The 18,128-nt window shown below is 42.3% G+C and overlaps 1 protein-coding gene across 4 annotated transcripts in view; it reads right to left on the bottom strand.

Annotated features, from left to right (window-relative positions):
- The window catches only part of top2b (DNA topoisomerase II beta), a 35,166-nt gene extending 18,080 nt beyond the window's left edge, over window positions 1-17,086 (bottom strand). For all 4 annotated transcript variants that reach the window (XM_080485010.1, XM_080485008.1, XM_080485011.1 and 1 more), the window contains exons 1-8: window positions 16,543-17,086; window positions 6,783-6,944; window positions 4,149-4,239; window positions 3,179-3,242; window positions 1,239-1,384; window positions 1,059-1,156; window positions 328-540; window positions 46-219 (exon numbers count right to left, since the gene is read on the bottom strand). In XM_080485010.1, coding sequence (XP_080341136.1) covers window positions 46-219; window positions 328-540; window positions 1,059-1,156; window positions 1,239-1,384; window positions 3,179-3,242; window positions 4,149-4,239; window positions 6,783-6,944; window positions 16,543-16,584 — 990 coding nt within the window. In that variant the 5' untranslated portion in view covers window positions 16,585-17,086. The remainder of the gene's footprint in view (window positions 1-45; window positions 220-327; window positions 541-1,058; window positions 1,157-1,238; window positions 1,385-3,178; window positions 3,243-4,148; window positions 4,240-6,782; window positions 6,945-16,542) is intronic.
- Between the last annotated feature and the right edge of the window lie 1,042 nt (window positions 17,087-18,128).

Here is an 18,128-nt window from a genome sequence, read left to right as displayed (position 1 = left end):
TTCAAGACATTTACATCCTGCGTTTAAAAACACACATCCTCTCACCTTAGTGGTGGCGATGCTGTTGACGAAGCTGATCTGCTGGAATCCCTTCTCGCTCATGGTGAGGCAAACCTCCCACCGCTCATTCACCGTCTCGTTCACCACCTTCAGCGCCACGCCCGTCTCGTCCAGCTTGTCCTTCACATACAGGTCCACGTAGCTGCGGAAGCCAGTGATCTTCGGGAGCAGAGAGGAAACACGCAGGTTAGCCTCAATAAGTCACAACACTGGCTTGCAAAACGTTTGGAAAGAGAAAAAAACCCAGCAGGTGGAGCAAAGACTTACAGGAAGTTTCTTGCCGTTGAGCGTGACTTTGACACCCTTGCAGGAGCCGGCTACATCGTACGCTCTGCGGGTTAGAAATGCTACAATGTCTTTATCCAGTTTGTCCATCTTGAACTTGGACAAGTCGGGTTGGAACGTCACGCAGGTGAAGTCGTCCCCGTCAAAGAACTTGATCTTTGCGTCCGAAGTCTTGGTCATGTTGTTCTGCCACGTCTGAGAAGGAAACCAACAAACCGGTCACACACACCTCAGGATGTCTCTTTAAACACAAGCTGTTATCTTTGTCATTGTAGGGCTGGGCAACGGGACAAAAACATCCAGACCGATCGATGGATTAAAATATCCATCGATCGTTGATGCTGTCAGCCTTTGTTTGAAGTTGCCCCGTCCAACTTCATTATCTAACTCATAAGTTCCCCGAAGCTCTTACACACCAGGACTAAGTGCAGCACGGTAAAATCCAAACCATCCCCGCTGCGCTGAGTGGAGATAATCCCACACACTCTCAGTGTGACATACACAACCTATGATTTTTTTACTTGTTATTCTTGGAGGAGGATTTAATTTCCTTTAGGAAATGTATTTACTTATTGACCTTTTCAAAATACAGCTCCTTCATGGGGATTCCCTGGTGTTTTCTGTGCTGCCTGCATGTTGGTCCAGAGTGTACTAAAAGATTTGCCAAAATACGAGAAGCACAGGGTCACAGTGGACCATTGAAGCAGCCTGACCTGTTTGAAACTGTGTCTGTACTCCTTGCAGGCCGTCTCCACGGTGAACTTGGTGCTGAAGATGTTGCAGAGTTTGGCGCCGTATCCGTTCCTGCCACCTGAGAGCAGACAGGAAAGTCGCTGGCTGTGGCGCTGACACCAATAAGTGAGAGATGACGGGGACAGCGAGGCGTCCCTTACCTGTGACCTTCTTCTCGTCGTCGTCGTAGTTGCTGGAGGTCAGCAGGTGGCCGAAGATGAGTGCGGGGACGTACATCTTCTCGTCCTTGTGCTCCACCACAGGGATTCCTTTACCGTTGTTCCAGATTGTGATGGTGTTGGATTCTCTGGAGAGGCAGGACAAAAGGACTGGGATGAGTCTTCTTCTGAATTATGTTTCTAAAAGCTGGAAAAAGCAACTCTGTTATGGTGTTAATAGTGGTTGTGCTGCATTAAATAAAAAAGTTGACAATGCTTTGCTGTACAAAAAAGATGAGAAACCAGCTTTTGCTGTGTTTTAGCACTCGTGCTCAGTTTGTACCACACTGCAGGAATGGATGAAGTGTACTGTGAAAAACCAACACCTGCCTGGTAAAACACACTTTTCTCATCATGATCTGTTGCATCGTTTGTCTTTTGTCACACACACTTAACTGCTATTTTTGGTTGCACAGCCGATAGCAAGTCAAACTCAACAGGTAAAATCTCATGTGAAACCCTGGACAAACATTTTTTGCGTACGTCAGATACTGAGTGAGCCTAAAGATGAGAAACTGCAGCTTGAAAGCACTCCAATGTTTAGATTTCTGTGTGCATGATTGTATTAGGAAAACATAGCACCAGCGCTTATCCTGGCAAGCAAACGACAGCGCTTCCAGCTTTTATGGCGTCACTATGTGTGCAATGATTATCATGAAGAGCTGTGAATCTGAAAAAACAATGCAGACAAACATCTGAAAAAATGCTTTGAATTGATCATTCTACTGTAAACAGAGCCTCAGTCACTCAAACAATATTAATTAGATATTTAAAAAAAAAAATTTAATCATTTTTTAGTTGGCTTCATGTTCGCCACCCTGATCAAACAGGAAGACTCAGCCAGGGATAAAAAAGGTGAGGTATAGCGGAGTCTTGTTTGTTCGGCGTTCAAGATTCATTTCAGTAAAACATTTCTTTACTCTGTGACGGCTGTGAGAGGCGTCCCTCGGATTGGGGTGTGATACAGACACGATGGAGCATTAGGGTATACAGGAAAGCACATTAGCAGCAGAGGCCTATCATCCAGGAGTTGGAGGACCTTGGTGAGAGCAGCCGCTGGGCTGAAGGACAACACGTTCCTGCACTTACATGTGGAGGCTGCAGGAAAAACACACATGTGACCAGAGCTCATGTTCTGGAATTGTACCTTTACAATCTCCAACTACTATATGTGCACAGTGTCAAGGGCTTGTAAAAATGATCAATCTGATCCTTTTTGGTAATCAAAGGGAAATGTGTCTTGATTTGCACGTCAGCATTATGACGTCGGCTTCATATCATGACTTTGAAAGCAACAGATTATTTGCATTAAGGAATTTCATTAGAATAAAATACAAAGAATTTAAAAATAGAATTCCTATGAGGGTCCCCCGGCGAGCTCAGTTGGTAGAGCATGAGACTCTCAGTCTCAAGGTAGAGGGTTCGTGTCGCATGCAGGGCACCACCTTCCTTTGGGCTCTCCACCTGCAGGAAAGGTTCTTAATGGGTGCAATGTGATCTGGGTGACGGTGCTCAGACTGACACCCCCACCACCACCCGGAAATGGATAAGAGGAAGAAAATGGAAGGATGGATGGAATTCCTATGAGGCAATATACATGGAGAACGCCGAGTACACGGTGCCATATTTCAAAGTCTCCCATCATAGTGAGCCGACAGATCTGTGCCCATGGCAGCGTCTTTACGCTCCGTAGAGGTTTCAGAACAGCTGTGTGACATCTCGGTGCTTGCAAGTTTTTCCAAAATGGCGCTGTTACATAGGTGCAAGATCAGCTAACTGGTTCTCTGAGCATGAGGACAGAGGATGGACAGCTGAGCTGTGTGTTCCTGCCACAGGACGGAGATCAGTCCCTCTCTGTGGTGGCTGCATGATGGCGTACTTACGGGTCGATGGTGATCTTAATGGCAGTCATGTTCTTGTCCCTTTGCTTGTTGTCTGCTGCATTCACTGTCAAGAAAATACAAAACACAGCATCAGCAAAGATCCACCTGAGGCTGCAACTCATCTAGATTCCACCCCCCCCCCCCCCGGTCGCTTGTCTGATGTAGTTCCACTATGAGGGAATCTGCTGGTGCTGAGAGGTTCAGCTTTAAAAAAAAAAGGTATTTTCCTGCAGGCTGCATCTCGTCTAATTACAGTCACATGCAGGCGGTGGAACGGTGTCGTTAATCAAACATCTTTATGTGCAGACAGACTGAGAGGCTGAAATGTGCAGGGAGACGGGTGATCATCAACACTCCTGTGTGGTTCAGCAGCGTCATTTCAAAGCTGATTACACGGGAGGACCACAGCCATACAGCCCTGCAGCACGGCGTCACTGCCACAGTTAACCCAGACATTAAAACCAATAACTGCTTTATTAACCTTCACTTATACGGGGCACCTGGCAGAGCTCTGCCGGGCTTCACGGGAGGAAAATAAATCCGACTGTAAGCTGCCATTGGCATTGAAACGATCCCTCGGTCGACTTTTCACTCCTCACAAATGTCTGCAATCAGAGCACGCGCTGATCGGCATCCAGAGGAAATTAATCTCCACGTCCAGTGTGACAGCAGTGTGTGTGTGTGTGTGTGTGTGTGTGTGTGTGTGTGTGTGTGTGTGTGTGTGTGTGTGTGTGTGTGAGTGAGTGAGTGAGTGAGTGAGTGAGTGAGTGAGTGAGTGAGTGAGTGAGTGAGTGAGTGAGTGAGTGAGTGAGTGAGTGAGTGAGAGAGGGAGAGAGAGAGAGAGAGCGAGAGAGAGAGAGAGAGAGAGAGAGAGAGAGAGAGAGAGAGAGAGAGAGAGAGAGAGCTGGTTATGGACGCACGGTCTCGGATGTCAAATGGAGCTTCCAATGAAGCGTGCACACTCACTCACCCAGAATTTCATCAAAGATTTTGTACAGGCCGGGGACGTAGGTGATCTCCCTCTGATTCATTCCGATCTCCTCATCAAACACCCACATTTGCTGAAAAAGGAACAAACAGGAAGGACAGAAGAGAAGATGAATTGGCCAAAAGCTTGTGCCTGAGTATTAGGCCCATGATAAAAGACTACCGAGGTTGATACACCACTTCATCTCGCCATGTTTAATGATTGCTTACTGATTACTCCACTTACAAAGTGGATGAAGCTGCTGTTGGATAGCAGATGTTTCACCTCAGGACTCAAACTTAAGTTATGCTTAAAGTCACTTTAATGGAGGATGAGCTCCACGTACAGAACTTTAACCATGTTTCGTTTTTACCAAATCCTTCATAGTTTTATTTTCTATCATGATTTTTTTCGGAGATTACTGAGGAAACCTCCTACTTCCAAAAGGGTTGACCAACAACTTTTTACTTTCCCAAAGTTTAATGGAAATTTATAAGCTTGGGTAAAGTATGAGTTCGACCAATAAATACATTGTAATATGTTTCTGTAATTGTTTTTTAAATAAACTTGCGGTTATTTGACTCCATTTAAAAACGACTAGACAAACATAATAGGATTTCACAAATAATTTTTACAATTTAACGTCTTTCCATGAGAGTATCCATGCTGATTCTGACATAGTACTGAAACATATAGCCTATCAGAGTTCATTTACATATTTAATTTATTTACACATTAACAGAGTCATTTCAATTACCTTAGAATAGTTGAAAACAACTGTCTGTATTATATACAAGTACTGCATTAATGATTTAAAGGGAAGAATTAAATTCTTGTGCATACTAGAGAATTAATGACTAGTTTTAGACAAAAATCTTTTTGTAGTATCATACATTAAATGATATTATTCAGTGACTAGAGTACACCAATAAAAAGACACAAACTGATGCATGACAGAGTGCAATACTGTAGAACACAAACTGACCAAATGTGGATCCAGTTTGTCACTAAAATATTTCTAAAACAAGTATTGAAACACAATTCATGAACATTCAAATGTTCTTATTTCAGGATTCTGATGGAGGGACAGCTTCAGGAACTTGCTCATCTACACTGCAGTAGGGAAGCACCGATCACGTTTTTTCACTTCTGATCTGATCCCGATACCTGAATGTGGATATCTGCCGATAGGATTCTGATACCAGAGTTCTGTTTGTTTTAATATTATTGTTATACTTATTGTTGACTTTATATGAGGCTGTAATAAAGTCCTCTCTACAGTAAAGTATGAAATGTAGTAATGTATACATGTATTCGCTCTAAAGACAACTTGAAGTTAGTATCAGGACAGAAAAGGAAGCAGTACAAAGTATGTTTGTTCCATGTGGACAATGTGGGGGTCTGCATGACGTCACCATCTCATAATAAACTAGTTCTATCTTTAAAAGCTCAGAATCACTTTATTAATCCCTGGGGAAATTCTTGAGCAAGGCAGCAGCAACACAATGTTTCCAGCTCTAACGCAGCTCCAACCATTGGGACTATTTTCAGGGAGTTTAGCGTGGAGTAGGACGCAGCTTCACGGAGGTGTGAATCGGCTGCTGACAGCCTGGAGGAGCTGCTGCTCATTGTTTTGATGTCAGTGCTGTTCTCCTCCGAGAGCTGGAGTTTGAAAACGCTGACGTCTGGCTGCAGAGCGCCGCCTCGCTGGACTACGGCTTTGCTAACATTGTAAGTTGCTGCAATGCTTTGCTAACATCCACGTTGCTTTGTTGCTTTGTGGTGTTTTGAGACTAAAATCCCTCCAAACAGCAACATGTTGTCATGAAAAGTTGGATAGCACAGTGCTACTTCCCTAGCCTGCTCGCTGGCTGCAAACTGTGGAATGGATTTCCTGACTCATTCCTCCTGGTCTCATTGAGACCCGCCTCCCTTCAGGAAATCCAGTCCACAGTTTGCAGCCAGCGAGCAGAGCAGCAGCAGGGAAACACTGTGGATCATTTCAGCACCATGAAGCGGACGAGGATCATGGATCAGAAATCTCTGCAGGTTAGATTGGAAATTTCTGATCCGTGAATTATGTTGATATCGGAACCCGGATCGGATTGGCCCCAAAAAACCACGAGTCCCTTCTGGCAAGGTGGGCAGATGATTCACTTGCCAGAGTAAAGCTTTTGCTAGCCCCGGACGTACGGACAAGCCTCAATGTCGAGCCCTGCCTTCAACCGCACTTTGACAAACCACTGCTTCAAAGCATTGGGATTATCATCACATGTTCAGAGTTTTCAGATTGTCTGAAAACTACATTTACTGAGGCTCTGAATATTCACTCGGGTGATTTAAGTCATTCTGTCATTTTTAGTAATTCATTTGTCTGAATTCAGTTCGTATGCATCGAGTTTGCACACAGCGCAAAACTATTAAATTTACACAAAGAAACTTTGACTTTCCTATTTGCGAAGCAGTAGGATTTACTATTCACCCCAGAAGGTAAGGAGCAGATCTAAGTGGTAAACACTGTATTTCTTTTATTATTTAAAAATCATCTGCAAATACACAATAATGGTTGGTGTTCCTGCCCAAAACCCAAAGGCAGCAGAACCTCTCAGGAGTGTTTGCTGTGATCTCTGGTCTCACCTGGGTGATGGGCTCCACAGAGCCGATGTAGGTGTCAGGACGGAGGAGGATGTGCTCCAGCTGGGTCTTCTTCTGGTAAACTCGTTCCACTGACAGCTTGCTGGCCTTCTCTTTCTTAGACACCTCCGTTTTTCCTGTGTCCCCTCTGCCGTTTGCCGCCTCCTGTTTGGTTGTTAGAGGACATGTTAGAAAGAGGCTCGGCGGTTGACTGACAAGTGTACAGAAGCTTGATTGTATTAAAGTCAACCTTTAGACAGTGTGGTAATGCTGCTCAAAATTAAAGAAACATTTCCTAGTTTAATTGAGTTTGCCAAAACATGATATGAGTCCCAGTCAAAGTATTCATCCTTCATGTTTCAGAAGTTTTCTGAGGGTGACAAAATATTTAAGCACCCAGACCGTCTCATTAAGGGGCTCGTCGGTCACAAGCAGTGCTGTCCCCGATATTATGAAGCAATACATATAGAATGTGGCTATATTTTAATTTGTAAAATCTAGATGTCAGCATGTTGTTCAACCCTGAGATAGATTGTTATGAAACAGAAAAATATATAAACTTCAGACATGAGAGCGAGCTTATGCCCATTAAATTACATACACAATAAATTGTGGACAATGTGTGTTGAGCAGTGGTATTTTAACCAATCCAGTTGAATCTCAGACTTTCTAATGTTCTGCACACAGTGGTGTTCTGTAGTTCTGTAGTGGCGAGCTCCCTCTTCTATGCTGCCGTGTGCTGGGGGGGCAGCATCAAGAAGGACGCCACACGTAACCAGTGGTTAAGTTTTTTTCCGTATCATCCACAACTTTTTTCAGTGGGCCAGCATGAAAACCTGTCCCGCCCTGTCCCTGCATAAACAGCGTGGAGGAACCGCAGCTTTAGAGTTGAACATATTAAGCTCCTCTAATTATCTAAAACAAAACTGTGATACCTCTGTAACAGTCAGATTTAGGCCAAACCTGTTGTACTGGATCACAGACAGTACAGATTTCCCAAGCAAGGAAAGCTTGTGAGGTTTTAACAGTGCTTAGGAAAATCTCACGCCCCACAATTAGCCTCTGTGCTGGAGACGATCCTGTTTGGACACCCTATCAGTGACTCAGGTCTGAACAATACTCATGACCAAGTGATGTCCCCATTCATTTCAAAGTTGGCATATTATGTAAAACTGACTTTCTAAAGGTTTTTCAACCATACAAATTGTCCCCATACCTAGACTGACGCCCCAGAAGTGAAGACAGTCTGTCCTCTCTCTCCCTGGCTTGTTTCAGGTTTTAAAAAGTGTGTTGCTCCAACCAGCCAATCAGAAATCAAACCCTATATAGTGTCATCCGGGGTTTAGCCAATCCCAATCAAGGTAGGCCCTCCCTTTGACTCCTCCCACAATTAGGCAGCTCTGCTCTGGCACATGGCACCACGAGAGGAAGTACTTCCTCCTCTTCCCAAGATGGGCATGTGTGGGCGGAGCCAGTCCAGCTCACACAGACACAGCAGATTCTGAATGCAGCTCAATATTGGCTAAACATTAAGGAAAAGCTGGATTTGGGGCAATAAACGCTGAATACAACGTTTTTGGACCAACAAGATTAAAAGTGTTGAAAAGCTGTATATTATGACCCCTTTGGCACACTCAGTCTGTAATTTATTAAATTTTCACTTTAAAGTTTGCAATAGATGCTGCTGGTGGATTCATCCCCTTGTTAAAGCAACATATTAATTTACATTGTTGGGTTTTCTCTGTAGAAATGCCTTGACATGACTGTGTTGGATTTGGCGCTATTCCAGTTCAGTATGTTGCTTTTCAAAATAATTCATTATACATTAATACACATATTGGATTTTGATTAAAGTTAAAGTATTGAAATAACCTTAAATAATGCTAAGGTGTGGAATTTCAATGAATGCCCTATTTCAAAGTGTGGACTATGTTGAGCCAGACTTTCAGGATTCGGTGAAACTGGTGGGCAGCTTGCACCTCAAAAGAACTTCTGAACAGCATCAGAAGAGAAGGCCTAGATACCAGAACCAGAAGAGGAACTTTGCATTGGAACCGGTTCTCCGAGGCAAGAGGTCATTACTGCCATTAAGTCACAGAAGAACCTAGGGCTGGGACGATACCATGTTGTCACGATTCGATTTTTATCCCGATTCTTGGGTGCCGATTCGATTTAAATTGCGATTTTACAAGTATTGCAACTCTGTAGTCACGATTATCACAATTTTTCTTCCCTTATCTAAACATTAGTTGAATCCTACACCCCTAGAAATATGTTAGTTACAAAAAACAATGCGAATCACATTCAGTCATTCACTGATTTATTATACGAACAGAAATTAATGACAAAATAAAACCTCCATTAGAAATGAGGTAAACATGTAGAAAACAACACATTTGTACAGAACATTTGGTTAACTGACATGGTTAATGTTAATCAGCTAGTGCTTGGGAGTGTGGAGGTTTTGTGAAGGAACAGCAGCTGGTCAACATGCCCAGGAGTTTAGGCTGCTCCGCTGAGAAGTGACGACGTCTCCAGCTGTAGAGGACACGTTCAGCAGAAACACTTGTCCCTGGTATGCTCAGGTACTGCTTGGCCAGCTTTGCATCGTGATGTTCTTTCCACCAGTCCAAGGCTTTGGTTTTTTCAACAAGTGGCAAAGGAACTGCAGAGTTGTACTTTTTCACCTCCTGTTCTGCAATGTGAACAGCAGACGTCTGTGGTTGTACCAGAGCTTGGATCACATCTCCAGAAGCCAAGTCACTCAGCCAGTGCTCCTCTTTTAGCAGGTGGGGGACCCACTTCCTCTGGTGGTTCTGGTTCTTAGTTTCCTCAGCTGGGGCACCGGAATCCTCCTGGTCCAGCCTTTCCTGTGGTTCCTTTAATAAATATAGCACAGTAAATAAAATAAAATATATTAACACACAAATTAAAGGTTTCACCTTTGACAGCTGTAACTTATTTGATTTAGTAAGGTTATATTGCAACACACACTATCTTTCTCAAACACACACAATTTATCCTTCTCTCTCTAACACACACACACACACACACACACACACACACACACACACACACACACACACACACACACACACACGGGCTCCTCGATTATAGAAAAAAACAATAATCATAATTATCCTAGTCATTATTTAAATCACAATTCTTTGTCAAGCAAAAACATATTTATTTTTGTCCCAAAATGTTTTAAATATATTATTTAAATGTAAATAAAATCCTGAAATCAAGTATGTTTAATTTTGCACGTGATGCATCTTATATTAAACAACTTAAGGTTGGTATTAATAATAGTTTTTCCTCATGTGTGACACATTTTATTCTTTGTAGATTTCTTAAATCGTCAAAGTTTGTTTTATTTAGCAAATGAAACATGTGTAATCAAAAAATAAACACACACACACACACACACACACACACACACACACACACACACACACACACACACACACACACACACACACACACACACACACACACACACACACACACACACACACACACACACACACACACTTTTATAATTTGTATTTTATTTACCTGGTGTTCATGAAGCTCAGTGGCTGCAGCTTTAGTGACCATTCTTACAAGTGTTCCTTGCTTCTCCTCTTCCGCTGCCGGCCGCCTTGCTTCTTGCCGAGCTTCACGTCGGGATGGTGACGGACGAGATGAGCGGCGATGTTAGTTGTTCCCACAATAAGCTACATGTCCAGAGCAGAGTCTGCACACAGCCTTGGTCATATCCAACTCTGTTTGCCCCGGGATTAAGCAAAATCCAAAGTACGCCCATACTTTAGATTTAAAGCACACAGATGCGAGTTTAATCTCCGGTGTGGCTCTGTCCACCATCTTTGTCTGTTTAAAAGGAAATCACAGCTGCAGCTCGTCTTCCTTGTGTGTGCAATCACTTTTTGGTGCATTAGCGCCACCCAGCGGTCGTTCACAAAAATGTGAAAAATACAATAAAAACATGAATAAAAAATTCGAAAAAAATCAATTCTGGGAAGAAGAATCGATTTTTAAAATTGCCCCCCCCCCCCCAAATTTGTGATACATCATAAAATTGATCCCCCCCCCCCCCCCCCTTAGAAGAACCACAAAGTATGCAACAAGAAAACGCCTCAGTGTTGAGCTGGTTGAGGCCACCGCCGCGACCACCTCAAGCATCTTACAGATTCTATTTGGCACCATATGGAAAAGAAAGAAGATTCCTGATGACTGGAGTCATGGCATCATCATCAGGATACCAAGGAGAGAACCGCCGTCAGACTGCAGCAACATTACAGTTATCCATCACTACCAAGATCCTAGAGAAAGTAATCATGAAGCGCCTGTCTAAGGCTGTGGACCTGAAGTTTCAAGAGGAACAAGCCGGCTTGAGGAGAGCAAGAGGCTGTATCGAGCACATCTTTGCACAGAGATGGTTAAGATCAGTGAAGGATGTACCAAGGGGCAGTGATCTCTGTATTTCAACAATTAATGAAAATAAATAGCCACAATCTAAATGTGCTCCTAAAAACAAAACAGCACCGGCACAACTCCAAACACCTGAATGAACAACATACCAAACCACATATTCTACTAAGTTACATTATCTACAATAAGAGCTCATCTCACTCAGCTCAGAATAACATGAACTACACAAACCAACTGCATTTGAAAAAAATGATCTGTGCTTACTGAAAAGGACACCACTGGGTATTACATTAATATTACTTCATTTGATTTGATTTTTTTATTCATTTCGAGCAGAAAGTGCTCCATAGTTTCCGTCACAGTCTCCATTGTGGCATATATAAACAATACATAGTAATACCAAGAAAATAATGATTACAGAAAAATACGTTTCTTTGCTTGAAAGGGAGTGAAAAGAAGTAAAAATACTTGTTTACTTCCACCCCCAATTACAATACATAACTAAATAATAATTGGATGCTATCCTGCACCATTTTAGCACAATACCATCATTATGGTAATGCAAAAACTGTATATGTAACTATACAAATATATACATATACAACATTCATAGATAAACATACACACTTACATTACCTCATCATCAACTGCTGTTTTTAACTGCAGCCTTCATTACGTCAAACACGATCAACAAACATCACACGTTATTACTACGGTAAGACACGACACCATGTAGAGCACTTTCTCTCTCTTGTATCGCATCAACACCTTTTCTTTGTATTTCGATTTGAATTGATAAATTGGTGGGCTTTGCTTGAGGTCACTCCCCAACCCATTCCAGAGCCGGACCCCCCACACCGACACACACACACACTTTTCTTGGTCGTTCTCACAGCTGGAGTTTTATAGATATTACGACCCCTCAAGTTGTGTTCATCATGGCTTATTTGAGAAAGTATTTGAATGCTTCCTGGTAATTTATTTTGACTTGCTTCGAACATTAACTGTGTTGTATAAAACTCAACATAAGGTCATAAAGCTTCAGTTGTCTGGACTGAAGAAACAGTATGTTTGTGTGATCAAGGTATCCGACACTATGAATACTTCTCATTGCTCGTTTTTGGAGTTTCCATAGTGATTGTACTGAACTTTTGTAATTGTTACCCCAGACTTCAATACCATATTTTAAGTAAGGCAGAACAAGGCAACAGTACAATAAATACAGAGCTTTATGATCCAAACATATTTTGACCGATTAATTAAAGATATGTTTTTTGAAATCTTATTTTGTATATGTTTGATGTGTGATTTCAAATCCAGCTTAATGTCAATAATCATTCCTAAAAATTATATTTCTGACACTTTTTCAATTATTGTTCTTCTATCTTTATTTTGAGTTCTGTCGCTCTATAAATTCCAAATAAAATGACTCTAGTTTTATCTAAGTAAAGAAACAACTTATTTATATCCATCTACATTTTTATTTTTTTTAATTCCTCAATAACTAGATCAATTGATATGTTTTGATTATCATGAGAATAAAATATATTAGTATCATCTGCAAATATTATCATTTTCAGTATATTGGATACTTTAAATATATCATTTATATGTAGAATAACTCATTTTGGACCCAATATAGATCCCTGCAGAACTCCACAAGCAACTCTCTGATTCAAACTCTCCCATCTTCACAAACTCTCTGATAAATAGCTGTGGATCCAATTGAAAGACACGCCCCTAATACCATACCTTTCCAGTATTTTCAGTAAGATTGAATGATTGATAGTGTCAAAAGCTTTTTTTATGTCTATAAATATTCCAACTGTTTGTCTATGGGGCTTGTAATTTCCTCCACCGCCTCTAGAATTGCCATGGTTGTGGATCAGTTTGATCGAAAACCTTATTGTCCTTTATTAAATATGTCACACATTGATAAGAAACGTTCTAATCGTTTATTAAATAGTTTTTCTAATATTTTTGAGAACTGAGGGAGCAGGGAGAGCGGTCTGGAGTTGGTGAAGATGTGTTTGTGTCCAGTTTTGAACATAGGTATTACTTTGGCTGTTTTCATGTTTTTAGGAAGTATTCCTGTCTGGAATGTACATATGTGAGTGAGTGGTTTTTCAATACTTTCAATTACTTTTTTTCCAATAAACATATCTATACCATAACAATCAGATGATGTTTTGCTTTTACAACTATTGACAACATGTTTAACTTCAGCCTCACTCACATTTCAGAGAAAAATTGTTTTTGTGTTTCTTTCAATCAAATTATAATCCTCCATGTTATTGTGTTCTGGGATTAGTTTTTGCCAGTTCAGGGCCTACGTTTACAAAAAAATCTTTAAATGTATTTGCAATATTATGCATGTTTGAAATGTCATAATTGTCTTCGAAGAAGTAATGTGGATAAAGATCATTTTTAGTTTCACCTTTTAATAGCTTATTTATTATGTTCCAAATCCCTTTAATATTATTTTTATTTTCATTCAATACATCAGTGTAATATTGTTTCTGGCTAGTTCTTATTATGTTTGTTAATTTAGTTTTGTATTGCTTGTATCGCAATTCTGTCTCATCTGTTTTTAATTTGAGCGACTGCCTGTATAAATCATTTTTCTTTTTACAACTTCAAACAACAATAAATAAAACCAGAAGTACAAATCAAAACTGGTCAGGAGGCACAAAACATATGTATATATATACTATGTGTGCCATAGTAACACAACCAGTGCTGTTTCAGTAACAACGAGAGCACCGGGCTGACTTTTTAACATTTTTGTCCTTCACAGATCCTTCAGTTTTCTCCATCACAGAAACAACTGCAAGCAGGTCTGGTCCACACAGGTAATACATTTCAGCACCAGGGAAAGCACCTGGAGGTGAAACGCAAAAACCAAGCACCATCTCAAAATCTTCCACTATAATGGCTCAGTGCTCAGAATATTCAAATCTAAATTTTAAACAAGATTTATCTTAGTTGTCTCTCTTGACTGAGGACTTTTTGCTTGAGCGTGCAGCGTTCAATCAGGCCCTCTATTTGAGTGGTAGAATTCCTTATAACTGTATTCAAAGTTGGTCTTGACCTGAATTTCACTCTTGATAAGCTCTACAGAGCTCATGAGGAAAAACACACCCCACAGAAGCAATGATTATGGGGATGCTAAAGAGAAAGGATGCAACAGCAGTCAGAACTGTGTTTGCAAGCAAGACTGACCACTTCTCCACAACAGGAGCTCTTTCCACAATTTCCTGCTGGCAGAGTCACACAGCAATCCTCATACAGTTCATCCACGTCCAGCCTCCCCTCTAACTGTCAAAGCTCCACATCAACACTGAGCTGGATGAATGTGAAGCTGCTCTTTAGTGATAAGCTTGGGAGTTGTTGAACGGGAAATCTCACCATTTTTCCAGGTAGTTGAATGCAGTCTTGTGGAAGATGGAAACTAATGTTTGTTGCTGCCTTTTGGACAGGAAACTGTTGGAAGGACGGCACTGGTCTCCATTCCAAAGGATAATGTCATAATGTCATGTATCTCAGAGACGGTCTCGCCCTGCCTCTATAACATCAGGGAACATCAGCATGGTAATGAGGAAAGCCGGGGGCTGCTCCTTAACGTCCTGATCTGTTTTAAACAGCTCCCACAGTTTCTCTGCCAGTGACAAGAAGTAGCTTGATTGCTGCCCAGCTGTCACGTTGCTGGACAGCAGACCACAGACTAAACCATCTTGTAGGTACATGTCCCGTACAACATGATAATCTTTCTCCACCAAGGCCAACGCTGCTGTCAATTCCTCTGTGAGCTGTGCAAACACTGAAAAGTGACTGAACATTTTGTTCACTAGAATCCGTGTCAACGTTCAGCCTGTCTTCAGAATGCTTTGGACGGTTGTGTGGGCCGTACAGTTTGCCTTGAGGATGCCACTGTTGTCTGCCTTTAGCTTCAGGAAAACTGAATACAGTAGTTTACATCAGCATTATCAGCAGTGTGTGCTGAAATCATGTCCAGTTGCAGGTCATTTTCCTCCGACTCGCTTGTAATCTGGCGGTGTATGGTAGCAGCTGACTCATGGCTATCCTCATAGAAATCAAAGCTGCTGTTCTCTTGTCCAATAAAGTTCCATATAGTTTCCCAGTTTTTGTTGTGGCTGTTTGTTCGTTAAAGAAAAGTGTTGCGTTTACAAGACAGCAGATAAGACAGCGGATAACAATGTAGTCAAGATGCCGGGCCACGAGTGGGCGCTGTTGTTTTTGTAATTAAACCACACATACATGTGTGCAGGGAACAAAATGCCTTAAACGTTAACAAAATCAAGAGTATCCGACGTTCGTATGGACAGATGAGGAAGCGAATGCTATTGGGGTGAATTTCAACTATTAAACTACCGAGATAGACAATAAAACTAGAATACGGGCTGGGCGTCATGCCACTATTGAGGCTGCCATGTTTGTTACTCAAGCATGAGCAGAACCACGGTGGTGCAGTAACAGCACCTAATAGCCTCCAGCTGTCCCTGCAGGTTAAAGGGACCCCCCCATATCTGAACACTGGTTTTCATTGTAATGTAAACGGGGCCTCAGTCTACAAGCTGAAGTTGCTTGTTTGGTTCGTCTGCACACCATGATATTCCTAGTGCAGCTGCAGAACAACAATAGCAAGCAGTAACTTTAGTAATTACATTTAGTATTGTTAAGTGCTGACTGATGCCCTGTGTTTTCGCATTAAGCGTTTCCAACCAGATGTAGTGATAACCTGCTTCGTGAGAGAGAGGAAGTTGAGTGATGTCAGCATGAAAAGGGTCTCTCATGAGAGGAAATATGACTTGTTTTGAACACAATCTGAGTCAGCGAGGCTCCATCTGATAAAATACTACTAGGTTGGCATGGAAGGAGCATTGTGTTTAATGCGATGGACTCCTCGGGTCTCATCGATCAATAGAAAACATTATTCTAAAGGTCTGCTGGGACTGGTTCGTAAAGTTTTGCTGGAACTTTAAGTACCACAACAATGTACAACAACCCCGCCTCTACAGCTCTGCCCAGCTTTACCCAGAAGCTGTGAGGACCTTTGGGGTGAGATAACGACTGTGGCCCCGATAAGAGATGAGTCTGGAGTGAACCGGGACCGGGGGCCTGTGTACGATCCGGTCAGGGTTTATAATGGAGAATGAAGGGCAGCAGGATGAATACGACAGTGGATTTAAACGCTTTTAAACCCCAAGAGCGACCAAGCGCGCCGTGCTGGACGGCGATAAAACACCAACATTAGCGCCGCTGAAGAGCGCCACTATAACCGGGGCAGTGAAGTGGAGAGGGGACTCACCAGCCAGCCCAGCCCGCCGCTCCCCGCTGCGCCGTTAGACATCTTCCTTTGTGGTCCTGATGTTTCTTCACTGTCTGTGTCCGATGCAGCTCCGCAAAATGTCCTCGCTTTCCGGCGGCTCCTACAAGTCCGTCAACATAACAAAACGTCTCAGTCGCTGGAAGCAGCCTGCGGCAGCCGGGCTCTCATGTTCTTCCTCCGTGCGGAGGCGAGAGGGACCGGGAGCGGGTCAGAGGACGGCGGAGTGCGGCTGCTATTGTTAAAATGGACGAGCGGCGGCGGCCAGGCCTAAACTCCAACAAAGATGCTAACCGGGCGACAGCCGCTACAATAAATACAGTAGAAAACACGCACGCCGGGAGCAGACCTACAACCTGACGCGGACGACGCGCATAATAACCACGACGCGGAGGTCAAAATGTTCGGAAACAAGAGGAATTAAATTGGTTTCATTGACACGTAAAATTGATATTAGCTAACAGCATCGCCCGCTGTCCGGCTCCGCCATCTGCAACAGGACGGCGAATCGTCTCGCGCACGAACCGACCAATCAGCAGGCTGCTTTTCAAAGAGACCGGCTCCTCGACCAATAGGAAAGCTCCGCTCATACGGAAACGTTTCACCTCCGTCAACACGAGATGGCGACAAAAACCCGCGCTCACATTGTCACTAGGACGCCCTCAGTGTTCCCCGTTACTACTACAGTATAACACACACACACACACACACACACACACACACACACACACACACACACACACACACACACACACACACACACACACACGCATACACATTCATCACACACTTCTTAGTGTTCCATATTACTACACTAAAACACACCAAAAACACCAAAAACACAAAAAAACACATTCATTACACACCGCTCAGTGTTCCACATTACTACTACAGTATAACACACACACGTACACGCATACACACACACACACACACACACACACACACACACACACACACACACACACACACACACACAACTGCAACAAAACACATTCATCACACACTTCTTAGTGTTCCATATTACTACACTAAAACACACAAATCAGTGAAACACACCAAAAACAATAAAACACACACAAAAACAGACACAAAACTGCAAAAAAACACATTCATTACGCACCGCTCAGCAATTCCCCATTAGTACACCACCGGTAACCAAAATAAACAAAATGTGAGGTAAGTTGTGTGGATACCCCGAAAGCCCCAGGGCAATAAATCTAGCATTCTTTCAATATTTAACAAGAGGCAGTCGCTGCCTCCAAAGAAAGCACTGCAACTAAGTAATAAACACTTGAAATACTGTACACGGTATTTGTAAACAACAATTACAGGTTTGTGTAAAATAAATACTCTCAGTAGTGTCAGAGGCTCATTTAGAAGAGACTGATTAATGTTGCTTCCAGTAACAAACCCAAAACTACTTACAGCAATTTAACTGTTAAAATGGCAATATAAGCATTTTGAATCCATTTATCTCTTGTAGGTTTTTTTTTTCTTTTTTTCCTATTAATGCAAACTATTCTAATGCATTTTTTCCTATATAAATCAAATTACAAGGAAGCCAC

The sequence above is a fragment of the Lipophrys pholis genome (genome assembly GCF_963383615.2).
Source record: "Lipophrys pholis genome assembly, chromosome: 17".
Lineage (NCBI taxonomy): Eukaryota > Metazoa > Chordata > Actinopteri > Blenniiformes > Blenniidae > Lipophrys > Lipophrys pholis.
This window is presented reverse-complemented; position numbering and strand designations above follow the sequence as displayed.